The sequence below is a fragment of the Atta cephalotes genome (genome assembly GCF_000143395.1).
Source record: "Atta cephalotes unplaced genomic scaffold scaffold00007, whole genome shotgun sequence".
NCBI lineage: Eukaryota > Metazoa > Arthropoda > Insecta > Hymenoptera > Formicidae > Atta > Atta cephalotes.
Window position 1 is genome coordinate 921,231 of NW_012130071.1, and position 12,691 is coordinate 933,921.

Genomic DNA, 12,691 nt, shown 5'->3' on the forward strand with positions numbered 1-12,691 from the left:
TTCATGGAAAAATAATGGATTTCTTTTTACTACACCTAATATTATCTCTGTGTAATAGAAGAAAAAAGAAGCAAGTGGCACGGTTTGCATGGTTCCTATAGTTACCTAGTTTCTATACCGCGCTACATGTAATCGCCCTGTCGTTTGTAACAGGAGAATGCTCAACTGTAGTTGGTTCTTATATTCTGATCCGGTGTAAACTCTCGGTGGAAATTAGACCACCGTCAAATATTCCCCTCTCATTCGACTGTAAGAAGGAAATACTCAAAGGTTAATTTTTATAGATTATAGCATATGGTATACGATTACGACAAATTTAACGAGGGATTTACTCGCTCAGTTCAGTGGATAGAATCCCTAATCTGCATTATCGATCTTAATCAAGTTCAATCTTTATTATTAACTAATAATTTTTTGTAGTAATAAGAAACATAAAAGGAATATAAAGAAACATAAAATAATGATAAATTACTAGGAATATGATAAATAATCAGACTTTCCATAATCTTATATTTAATTTAGAATATTATTTCTTTTCTAGTTTTTTTTTTGTACTTTTACTCGCTGTATCGCCAACTTTAATTTTTTTTTAATCTGTAAAACGCATCTGTCCGCAACTTATTTCTTATCTGCCTCGCTTTACGCAGCTTGAAACGGTCAAAATCGTTGAGTTCTGTACGCTGCAACAGAAAAATATTTTTCTCAAATATAATATCATTCCAAAATATATTATTTCTAAAGTTGAAACTATGTATCATCAGAATCAAATTATAGTCGTCAATAAAAGTCAGACGGCATTTCCTATCAAAAAATACTGATTCATCACATATTTAATTTTTATAAACATAATTTTTTAATATTTTATTTTTTTAAAACAAAATGCATTAATATATCATTTGCTAGAAATGAAATAAGTATTATTTTTATTTAATACAAAACTATTAGCAAAATAAAGAATTGACATATTCTGTAATACCTTTTTCTTGGCTTCAACTTTTTTGGCCCACATCGTCTCTTTCCAAAGTTCATTAATATTAGCCGCATCCCATGCTTTACGCACGACACGAGAAGATCCAGAAAACGGAAAACGTAAACGGAATTTTGTCAAGTCTCACCACGGAATATACCTGATAATGGACTATCGACTAGAATCTGTGTGTGTAAAAAAGGGATCAGTTTTAAGATTTGAAGAATTTAACAACTTATTAAAGAAGAGTTATATATCTAATGATATATAATTATATCATTACAATGAAATTACCATCACCAAAGTCAGTCGGCAATTTCTATCATATTATTATTCCATCATACAAAAATATAGAAATGATTATAGTTTATTGTATATATAATATAGCTTTATATATATATATATAATATTTATAAAATTTATTAATAAAAAAAATAGTTAAAAAAACATCTATGTAAAATTTGTTGCATAAATAAAAAATGATTATAATTAACGTTGTTGCAAATTATTAGTCAATGGCTACGTTCAACAGAATTTTTATTTTGGAAGTGTTTTTTGCACTGATTGGATTATACTTTTAAATCTAGAAGAATCCTATCTCAGCAGACAATAAAATGATTGCAAAACTGTTGTATTCTACTGATTGCATATATTAGCTACAAAAAATTGTTTGATACCGTATTATTCTATAATTTTTTTATACCAAAAAGATTAAAACATTTTAACAGAAAAAAATATTGTTCATACCTGATTCTGATCAGTGACATCAATGATAGTAACTAATTTGCCTTGATAAGGACCATCGCTCACATAGACCACACGGCCAGATTGTACAAATCTTTGGAACGGCTGTTGAAAAAGAATAAGATATTTCTGATAGCATTCATAATCTAAATATATTAAATTTATCTTGAAGAAAAAAAATAAATTCTTTAATATGTAAATATTAAAATTTCATGATACATTGAATATTTCGTTTGTGTTTACATTACTTTAAATTAGAAAATTTCTATGCAAAAATATGAATTTTAATGACCTGCAAAATCATTAAGTTTTTAATTTTTTAACGACCTTTTCAATCATTAAAATTTATATATAATTTCTATAATAGTCATTAAAACTTAAGCAATAAGAAATTGTCTAATCATAATTAATTATTCTTCTCACAATTATGATTCATCAATTTTTTATAGATTAAGAGATCTAAGCACAATTAGATAATGACTTATAGAAAACCTATTATATCTTTGCACAGTTTTCTAATTTAAAGTAATGTAAAATAAACGAAACATTCAAAAAGTCTTTATTTTAACATACAAGAGATATGCTAAATTTAATGAATCCAAATTAAAATCAATAAATAAAATAAAAATTTACTGTAGAGGATTTATATCCATTTTTACCTTAGAATGTATATAAATAAAAGAAAAATTATTTATATTGCGTATCAAGCCTAAAGCCAATATATAAGCCGAGAGAGAAAGTCCCAAGTATTAAAATTCCAAGAGTAAAATCCCAAATATTTGTAACATGCAGACCATTGTCTATGTGAGTTATAGAAACATTTTCATTATCCACAACCAGAAGCAAAACTGCTGCTAAGACTATCTTCAATGGTTAGAAGACGAAGATATCTTAACCACAGTTACTTCTGATTGCATAACGAAAATTGACCGTTATTTTAGTGTTTCTCAAACATCAACAATAAATGGGAGAAAATGGATTGAGTGACACATGTGCATTACAGTCAATTGAGACTTTATAGCTTTTTCTTTCGTACAAATTGCTTTCAGCACTTAATTCATTCTTTATTTATATATGTTCTAAGATTTCTATCAATACAGATGAACTTTAATTTTGATTTAACTTTTTTTTATCTTTTTTCTAATTCTACGAATCAATAACACGAATAAAGAATAAATTAAACCAATTAATTAAGTTGATCTACATTAGTAGAAATAAATATTTGGAGACATGATAGTACTTGGCACTAAATCTATTCTACAATGTGCTTTTTGTTTTTTATCTTTTGCTTTTTTCTCCTTTGCAATAATTTTTTGTCAACAATTGTATTTCTTGTTCTTTTCGAAGTTTGTTAACTTTTATCTCAGGCGATGTAAAACAAAAAATTGGATAAGCAAAAAGACAAGATGTATAGCCTATTCTATAATGTGCTTTTTGTTTCTTATTACTTGCACTTGTTTTGTCTACTATTTTGTCTTCTTGCTTTTTATCCAGTTTTTTGTTTTATATCGCCAGAGATAAAAATTAACAAATTTCAAAGAAATAAGAAATACGTAGCAAGAAATATAATTGTCAATAAGACAGTTGCAAAGGAGAAAAAAGCAAAAGATAAAAAGCAAAAAATAGGAAACAAAGACCGTATTGCAGAACAGGCGAAGCGTTATAGCGCGAGACATTGCCGTTAACATTGACCAAACTCTGATTAACTTGTAATCAATAGTTAATTCAGCCGATAGAATTACTTAAAATAAATTTTCTAATATAAAATTTGTTGTTCTTCATCATTTTTTTTATAAATATAATTCTTTTAAAAATTCAATGATTTTTATTATACTTAATTAAAATAATGTTGAGTTATCGAAGTTGAAAGTGGAAGCGGTCTTTGATGTGTTTTTTTTCTTAAACTTTGCAAATGTGATTTAAAATGGTAATTCTCCAGAAGAGTTTACTTATCTCCGATTTCGATTAAATTAGGCTCATTCGATGCGTTTTTGCGTAAAATGAAGGAAATTGGGGACTGGCAGAAAAAAATTGGGGACTGCTCTGCGAAGCGAGATATTGAGCATTAAAGTTAACAGGCCCCAAGCGGATATGATACGATATTTTTTGTTCGGAGCAATGTAACCGTCCTGAACTACTGTCCAACCAATAAACTACTGTCTACCCAGCAAACGAGAATGGATTGAAATGAATTGAAATAGATTCAGATTTTCAAAAATATTGATTCACAAATGTTAAAATGAATGCTTTTCAATCCTGAATGCATTTTTATTCATTTATAGGAATTGCATGGAGCATATCTCTATGCCTTTCAATCTAAAAATAATATTAGCTTTCTCTGCAAAAACACAATTGTGAATACTGTTCAATTCAAAATTTTGAATAGGAAATGCAGTTTTTCATCATTTCATCATTCAATCCAATTGAATCTAATTGAATCCAATTAAATCTCCAAAAAAATATTTGCTATTTAAAATACATTCGGATAGAAAAAAAATTTCAATCCATTCTCGTTTGTTGGATATAAATCTCACATAACAGATTTCCTAACTTCAATAGTTGTCAATTTTAACACTCAATATCTCGCTTCGCAGAGCAGTCCCCAACTTTTTTCTGCCAGATTCATTTTACGCATCTTCTTTTTCAAAGTTAATGGCTCCCGCCTCCAAAAATAATAAACAAAGATCGATACGGCCAGACCACGTCCTTATAAGAGATACAAAAATTAAAAATGATGCAATGTCCATGAAAATGACGAAGCCAAAACAAAAAATGCGTCGAATGAGCTTAATTTGATCGAAATCGGAGCTCTTCTCTGGAGAATTACTTTAAAAATAATTTATTGCGCTAGGCTATGTTCCAAAACTTCCTCTCTGAGGAAAACCTTGCGAATAAATAATATTGACCGAATCCACTATGAGAACGCAAGATGTGTCTAAAATCCCATTTGATGCACTATGCGGTTGACAAACGATCGACGAGGTTAAGTCGCAAAATAATAATTCGCAAGGTAAAAGTAATCGTTACGTTAAAAATTGCGAGCATAACACGAAAAAACGGAATTCGCGGAAAATCTATCCGATATCTTCTAAATTTAATTTGTCCTGATCCTCGAAAACGAGATACGTGGCCAATTAAGTCCAAAACACAAAGTCGGCAACACTTTCAAAAAAAATTAGGAGATGCAATATTCAAACCGAAACACCGCTCCCAGTTCACGCTCGTCACGAGACTCTTATCAGATGTCTGTTTATACGATTTTACATGATTATTGTTCGATAAACTTCACTATTCAATTACCATCTACTTCTAACATGCCTTCAGGAAGAAAGACCATAGTGGAAAGACGGTGCTCCGTTCGCAAGCGTTTCTAAAATTAGCGCTCTCTGTCTTTTCTCTGCCTCTCGCAGGGTCTAAGCTGCGTTTGGATTCCCACCTGGGTGCTCTTTGGGTGTCATGTCATCCTTGTTTAATGTTCGATAAACAACAAGGATGATATGACATCCGGGGAACACTCAGGTAGGAATCCGAACGCAGCTCCATAAAAAATCCTTAGGCCAGGTTCACTTGACGGAAAAGCGGAAGCCAATCGGAACTCGCAGTAGTAGTAAATGATACATTTCTGCTTCTATCTTTCCGCGAGTCCTGATTGGTTTCCGCTTTTCCGCTTTTCGTTTTTTCGTTAAAGTGTGAAACTAGCCTTATACCTGTATTTATAATCAGATCTTGCAGTCTACTCACCGAGCGATTGGTTCTAAGGCTTAAACACAATAGGCACAAGCAACAGAGAATAATGAACCAATCAGAACTCTGGTATATAAGTTGATATCCCAGAGCTCTGATTGGACAGCTTATTATTATTTAAGCCTTAACTTATGGATCAGTAGGTAAAAATCAATCGCTCGATAAGTAAGACTGCATTCCGAAAATCATAGAAAAAAATCTGTTGCAATCTTTTAGTCGGCGAATGTACAGTCAGAGTCAAAAAAGCAATACTTTCTTTTCGATGGATTTTGAAATGTAGCTTGCTCTCCAAGCGATTGGTTCTTACTTATGGACACATAAATAAAAACCAATCGTTCGATGAATAAGCATTCTGAAACCTATTGAAAAAAAAAGTATTGTAACTAGACTCCGATTGTACATGATCGGACAAAATCTCCGGTTGTAAAAATTACTATTTTAAATCGTTTGAATTTTGTATGAAGAGTTTTGAAATGCAATTAAAAGGTTTGTTATCATTTTTGTGAGTCATTCTATTAATTATAATTAATGAATCTTCTTTTGTGTACTTGATCGAAATAATCAGCCGAATCTAAATTCAACAATGTTGTATATGGAATCATTTGTATTTTGTTTGAAGAGTTAAAATATCATTAAAAATATTTGTAAGTCTTCCAGATACTTTTAATTAAATATTTAAATATCATGTATTTGAAATATAGATATATATAATAATATATAGATTCAACCGAAATATAGATTCAACCTATGATCATGAAAATTCCATTAGACGCGATCGGTTGTCTCTCTAGTATTTCGATACTCTTGGTTCTTTTTCGATCATCATTCATAACAAAATTTAGATCCAGCTGATTATTTCGGTCAAATACATGGTCCAAAATAAATTCATTAATTATAATTGTGAAATTTGCAAACAGATCTAAGAGAACGATTCTGTGATTGGAGATCCGCTAATTCGCTGAATTCACACTGGATCTGATGTGCGTCGTACGACGCTCTGCAACCAATCATTTTGCTTCATCGATACAAAATAAAATCCTGCTTTCTGATTGATTGCAGGACATTGTACGACTCACGTCGGATCCAATATGAATCCAGTTTTTTTAACTGATCAGTTTGTAAAATTCTTTCTTCTAATTAGTCCATCAAATACTTCAAAGCATTTATAGCGAGATTTTGACACAGCCTATACCATTCACTATACTTGGCAGTAAAGAACATTATGATTTGGAGCAAAAAGAATTGTAACGAAAGTCAATCGTAATGTCTGTAATCTACTTTTCATCGCGCATTCCATTTTCATGATAGTAAAAAAAAAAATAGAGATCGATGATTTTCATCGCTAAATTTTGAGCGATTTAGCGATGTATGAAAAGGCATCTTTAATCTTTGCACAAGAGCGATGTCACTAAAAGTTGTATTAATCCAACTGTTCAACAGTGTTGCTGGCGATAAGAAAGTGAGCAAATTGAGAGTAATTCAGTGATTAGTCGCATGATTATTTATCGCTGCAACAAGCGACACCATGAAATCACAATATAATCATACCCAGTAGCGATAGTGAATTTTTTTTGTAGTCTGCAATTTTTAGTGTGCATGTCGATTTGTACTTAGGAATATGACGTATTAGGAGCTTAAAGTTGAATTTTCACTTGATACTACGATGCTCATTTTCAGTGTCAAAACAGATCAACATTAATACTTGATTTCATCAATTTCTATCACGTGATTTATTTTGACGCCGAAAATGATCGAGCATCAGCATGAAAAGGCACCTTTACAGAAATCAAATTTAAGTCTGTCTTATCACAACTCTATTATGTATGGTTCAACATGGCAGTGAATCATGTGACCTAAGGCCGGGTTCACACCTTGAAAAACGGAAAGCGGGAAAGCGAAAGCCAATCCGAACTCGCGAAAAAAACAGAAGCAGACAAGCGAAATGTACCATCTACTATTACTGCGAGTTCCGATTGGTTTCCGCTTTTCCGTCAAGGTGTGAATTCAGCTTAAGAATACATCAAAGATACCAACGGTCAGTGTCGCTACTATGTATGATTATACTGTGATGAAATTGTAGTACCTCTCTCTGCCTATCTTATAAGTATATGGGCCCAGCTACTGTTGCGCGTCAGTCTCAAATATCCCGAAGTCGTTTGCATATCCGGCAGGAGTTGCGATTTTAATAAGAGTAAGGAGGGTAAAGGGGACGCCGCGAATACATCAATTAGCCTTATCAAGTCTTGTTGTCTCTGAGTTTTGTGACCATGGCGGATCCGCTGAGTTTACTACGACAGTATAATGTTAACAAGAAGGAAATAATCGAACGCGAGAATCAGATTATATTTGGCGAGTTTTCCTGGCCCAAGAATGTCAAGACCAATTATCTGACTTATGGGTGAGTGTACATACAGCAAAAACGGCATCTTGGAACTACTCCGTGTGGTTACAATCTGTGTTTGACTGCCATCTCTAAAGCGAGAGTAAGAAAGTCGGGAGAAAGAGGGAAATACGATGTATACGAAGCACTAAAGCCTGATAACGAGAGAAACAAATTTATTATAGATATGTACTTTTGCCAAGTCGAGCTAGAAACATTCATCATGTGCCTTGTTACGTCTGTGATTTTCCTCCCTAAAATATTTTTTAATTTTCTTTAGAAACTCCAAACTTTCTAAGATTTATATTTTCTGTATATTTTTTAACAAAATTAATTTCTTTTTCTACTGATGATCTTTATTACAGAATTGATTCTTAGTAAAAAAAAAGATCTTATGCATACATGTTTGAAATTCAGATATATTTGGAGTTTGATTGTACTTAAATGTAATCTTAAAATCTCTTATTGGATATCATTCTTAGAAAAATAAATAGTAATAAAATAGTAATAAAAATTTATTGTTTATGAAAATTTATTGTGATATAAAACAATGATACAATCAAATACAGCATTTTAGTTATGTACATTTGCGCTAACTTGTGTTATATTTAGAAAGAACATTGAATTATGAATAAAAACTTTTTGTTTAAAGAAGTCTTCTTCAATGATCTTGATTTTGACATATGTTTTCAAAATGAGTAATATTTAAAAAATTTTAGCTGTCACTCATTTATTAAAAAGTTATTAATAAAGAAATTTTTAAATAAAATTTGTAGTATAAATCCATATGAAATTTGCTTTGCATCAAAATGAAATAAACTCTAAAAACAAGAATTTTTTAATATACATTGATTAAAAAGGCACTAATTAATTTCAAGAAATTAAAATCGTTTTAAAATTAAAATTTCTTACATTCTAACAAACAATTTGAAATCTGAATTTCAAAATCACAAAGAATTTTTAAAGAATACAGATGGATGACTACGCTGTTCGTTAGAATATAAGAAATTTTAATTAGAATTAATTAGAAATTTTAATTAGAATTAGAATTAGATTAGAAAGTTTAGATTTATATCGTACCAAATTCTAATTAATTATACATCTATTTTTTTTGTTCAATTACCAGTCATTATTAGAATTTTTATAGAATCTTTGTAATCTAAACAATCACTGCAAGCAGTGGATTCCCAATAGATTCATGTCAACTTCAGAGGATTAAACTTTATTTCATAATATTGTCTGATTTGAATGTTTCATTTTTGCATGAATCATTTTTCTTTTACTTGCAAAGACCTGTAAAACCTTGCTTGCTCTGAGGAAATTGGAGCAAAAGATATAACATTTTTTCTCTTATTTTTGCTTTTTTAGTTGAATTCAAAATCAAAACTAGATTGTGATAAATTAGATTGTGATTTTAAAATTATTTGTGAGTTCAAAATTAAACATGTATTTTTGTATAAAAGAATTTATAATGAAAGCATTAATATATATTACATATTTTATTTGAAGAGATACAAAAAATTGATAAGATAATAAAAGTATCTTATATTTTTTACAAAATGTAAAACATTTTTTTTAGAAGGAAGCACTGGAAATTTTATTAGAAATGTTGATTATATGTTTCGTTATGTCTATAATTTTCCTCTGAAAAATTCTTTGATTTTTCTGAGAGATTTTAAAATTTAGCATTTATATCTTTTTATGATACTTTCTATCTAAACTCTCTTTAACAAAATTTAATTTCTTTTTCTACTGAGCTTTAAATTGATCCTTAAATTTTACTGCTTAATAGCGTTTCTCAATCATTTTTCTTTCACTTGTAAACCTAGGAAGAATAGGATCATGTTTGTTCTAAAATAACAATACAAGATTGTTATTTTTTTACCTTTGTTTTCTTAGTTGAATTTTAAATCAAAACTAAATTGTGATACTTTAATTTTAAAATTAAACATTCGTTTTTGTGACCGAATTTATACTGAAAGCAGATACATAAGTTTGGTTCTAAGTGTAAAATCAACCTCAGATTTATTGCATTTCTTTTTGAAAGAAAAAAAAAGTAATAAAATAAAAAAAAAACTGACAAAATATTAAAATTGCTATGACAATAAATATTTAATTTATTTTTCATTAGATATACACAAACGTTTACATTAAATTGTAGGAGTGCTTTTTTTTTAGTTATGACCAAGATCATATATTATATATTTTGTTTAAAAAGATATATAAAGATTGATAAAAATATTTATAATAAAATATTTATAATAAAAGCATCTATTATTTATAAAATGAAGAAAAATCTCTTTGAGAAGGATATTTATATTTCTTTCTATTTTCAGATCCGGAAAAGAAGGGACACCCAAGGAATATTATACACTCGAGTGTCTTTTATTTCTGCTCAAACATGTTCAACTTACACATCCAGTGTATGTGCGACAAGCAGCCGCGGAGAATATCCCAGTGGTGCGTCGACCTGACAGAAAAGATTTGCTGGCCTATCTCAATGGCGAGACTGCTACGTCAGCCGCCATAGACAAATCGGCGCCTTTGGAAATTCCAACACAGGTGAAACGTGCCGCCGAAGATGGCTTAGAAAGCGGTTCATCGAAAAAACCCCGTTTCGAGGAGACCCACGTGCAGAAGGTGAAGGAACAATTAGCTGCACGTCTGGATGCTCCTAAGGAAGCCTCAGTTACCGTCGATAATATCAAATCCCTCTCGGAGGCAATGTCAGTGGAAAAGATTGCTGCAATCAAGGCAAAACGTTTAGCGAAAAAACGTACTACTATCAAGGAGAATGATGATATTGGCATGGGTTCGGATCTACGCGTAATCCTCGACATGGATGTAGACGATACAAAAGACATCGTGTCCCGCGAGCGTCAATGGCGAACACGCGCCACTATCTTGCAGAGTAGCGGCAAGATCTTCGCAAAGAACATCTTTGCGATTCTGCAAAGTATTAAGGCACGTGAAGAAGGTAGACAGAAGGGTCCGATCGTGCCTACGCCCATGGTGACGCCGCGCTCGACACCCATGAGGCCTCTTCCACAACCAGCCGTTTACAATCGTTACGATCAGGAACGTTTCATCCGACAGAAGGAAGAAACAGAAGGCTTTAAGATCGACACCATGGGAACGTATCACGGCATGACCCTAAAGTCCGTAACTGAGGGCACAAATCCCGCCGTGAGGAAACCCCCGACCAATCCGTCCGCCACGCCAACCTCTGGTTTACTGCCAACATCCGCCGCTAAACTAACGCCTCAGCAAGCCGCGCAGAACAAACGACCCAGTCGAACGCCCATTATCATCATTCCTAGTGCCAACACATCTCTCATTACAATGTACAACGCTAAGGACATCCTCCAAGACTTGAAGTACATTAGTAATGAGGACAAACGATCGCAGGGGTGCAAGCGAGAGAATGAGGTACTTCTTCAACGGCGGAAGGAAGGTGGTCTGACCGTACCTTACCGAGTAGTTGATAATCCACAAAAACTCACAAATGCCGATTGGGAGAGAGTCGTTGCTGTGTTTGTTATGGGACCGGCTTGGCAATTCAAAGGTTGGCCATTTGATGGCAACCCAGTGGAAATCTTTTCAAAAAGTACGAAAAAAAATCTGTAGTGAAGTATATACGTATACATAGATGTATTTTGGCATTTTTATATTTTAGATTTTTCTCAGTTTATGGAAATAATGTGCCATAATTGATTAGACGTTTTATTACATTGCGAGGAATATAAATAAATAATATACATAAAATATTGTAAATTTTGTAGTCTTTCACAAAAAGAGAAAAACTCGATCACATGTCATTTGTATTATATTTTGAATGTGTAATCAAACAATTGTTCCTTCTTCTGCAGTATGCGCGTTTCACTTGAAATATGATGAAATGAGGCTGGACACAAATGTAGCGCGATGGGCTGTCACAGTGATTGAATTGAGTCGGACAAAGAGACATTTGGATAGAGCAGCGTTAATGATATTTTGGGAACATCTCGATAAGTGAGTTATTAATTTATTCTTATTAATTTAATTTATTATCACGTACACACGTATCTTCTTAATATAACAATCTTACTTCTGAAATTAAATGATCACTGATAAATTATTTTTTAAATTTAATCTAAGCTTTTTAATTCTCATTGTATGTTCTCATTGTAATTCTCATTGTAATTCTCATTTTATGAATAATATATTATACAAATAGAATTGAGAGAAATTAAAAAACTATTATACTATTAAAACTATTATATTCAGAAACGTGAGATATTGGAACTCTTAGTACCCTAAGACAGAAATTAAATCCTTATTTTATATTCTGAGTAATCAAGACTAATTTTTTAATTTGTATATATTATTATTTTTTTTATGAAACTTGTCTTACCAATTTTTTTTCTGTGTTTAATATTTTATTTTTATTTTAATATAACATTTTGACATAAAAGGAAAAAAATATCGTATTTTTTTTTAATAAATAACTAAATGTGTATTTTGTAACATAATATATAAGTTTTATTAATAGAATAATAAAAATACTTTAAAATAATAAAAAAATCTTTAATAACTTACTCTAAGATTTTATTGATTGTTGCATTTTCAGTTCCAAAATCCTTTCTCCAGTTGGAAAAGTACTCAAATGCATTGTATTTTAATAAATAGAAATTGTATTTTCAATATCATATTATACACATTTTGTTGTATAATATGATATTAAAATAATGCATTTTTCTTAATTTTTCAAAAGAAATATTTAGATTATTAAACGAAAAAACTTATGCAAGTTTTTCTTTCAAAAACATTTCATACAAATGAAAATAACTTTTGCAAATGGAATACTCGTATATATA

The 12,691-nt window shown here is 30.9% G+C and overlaps 1 protein-coding gene and 1 pseudogene across 2 annotated transcripts in view; one reads left to right on the plus strand and one right to left on the minus strand.

Annotated features, from left to right (window-relative positions):
• Positions 1 to 370: 370 nt before the first annotated feature.
• On the minus strand, positions 371 to 5,048 carry LOC105626975 (annotated as a pseudogene).
• Positions 5,049 to 7,722: 2,674 nt separating this feature from the next.
• The window catches only part of LOC105626890 (parafibromin), a 15,285-nt gene continuing 10,316 nt past the window's right edge, over positions 7,723 to 12,691 (plus strand). The window contains exons 1-3 of one of the 2 annotated variants that reach the window (XM_012208181.1): positions 7,723 to 7,853; positions 10,172 to 11,442; positions 11,705 to 11,850. In XM_012208181.1, the coding sequence (XP_012063571.1) occupies positions 7,723 to 7,853; positions 10,172 to 11,442; positions 11,705 to 11,850 (1,548 nt within the window). Of the gene's footprint in view, positions 7,854 to 10,171; positions 11,443 to 11,704; positions 11,851 to 12,691 lie in introns of those variants that run through there. The other variant, XR_001046533.1, reaches the window with a different exon arrangement.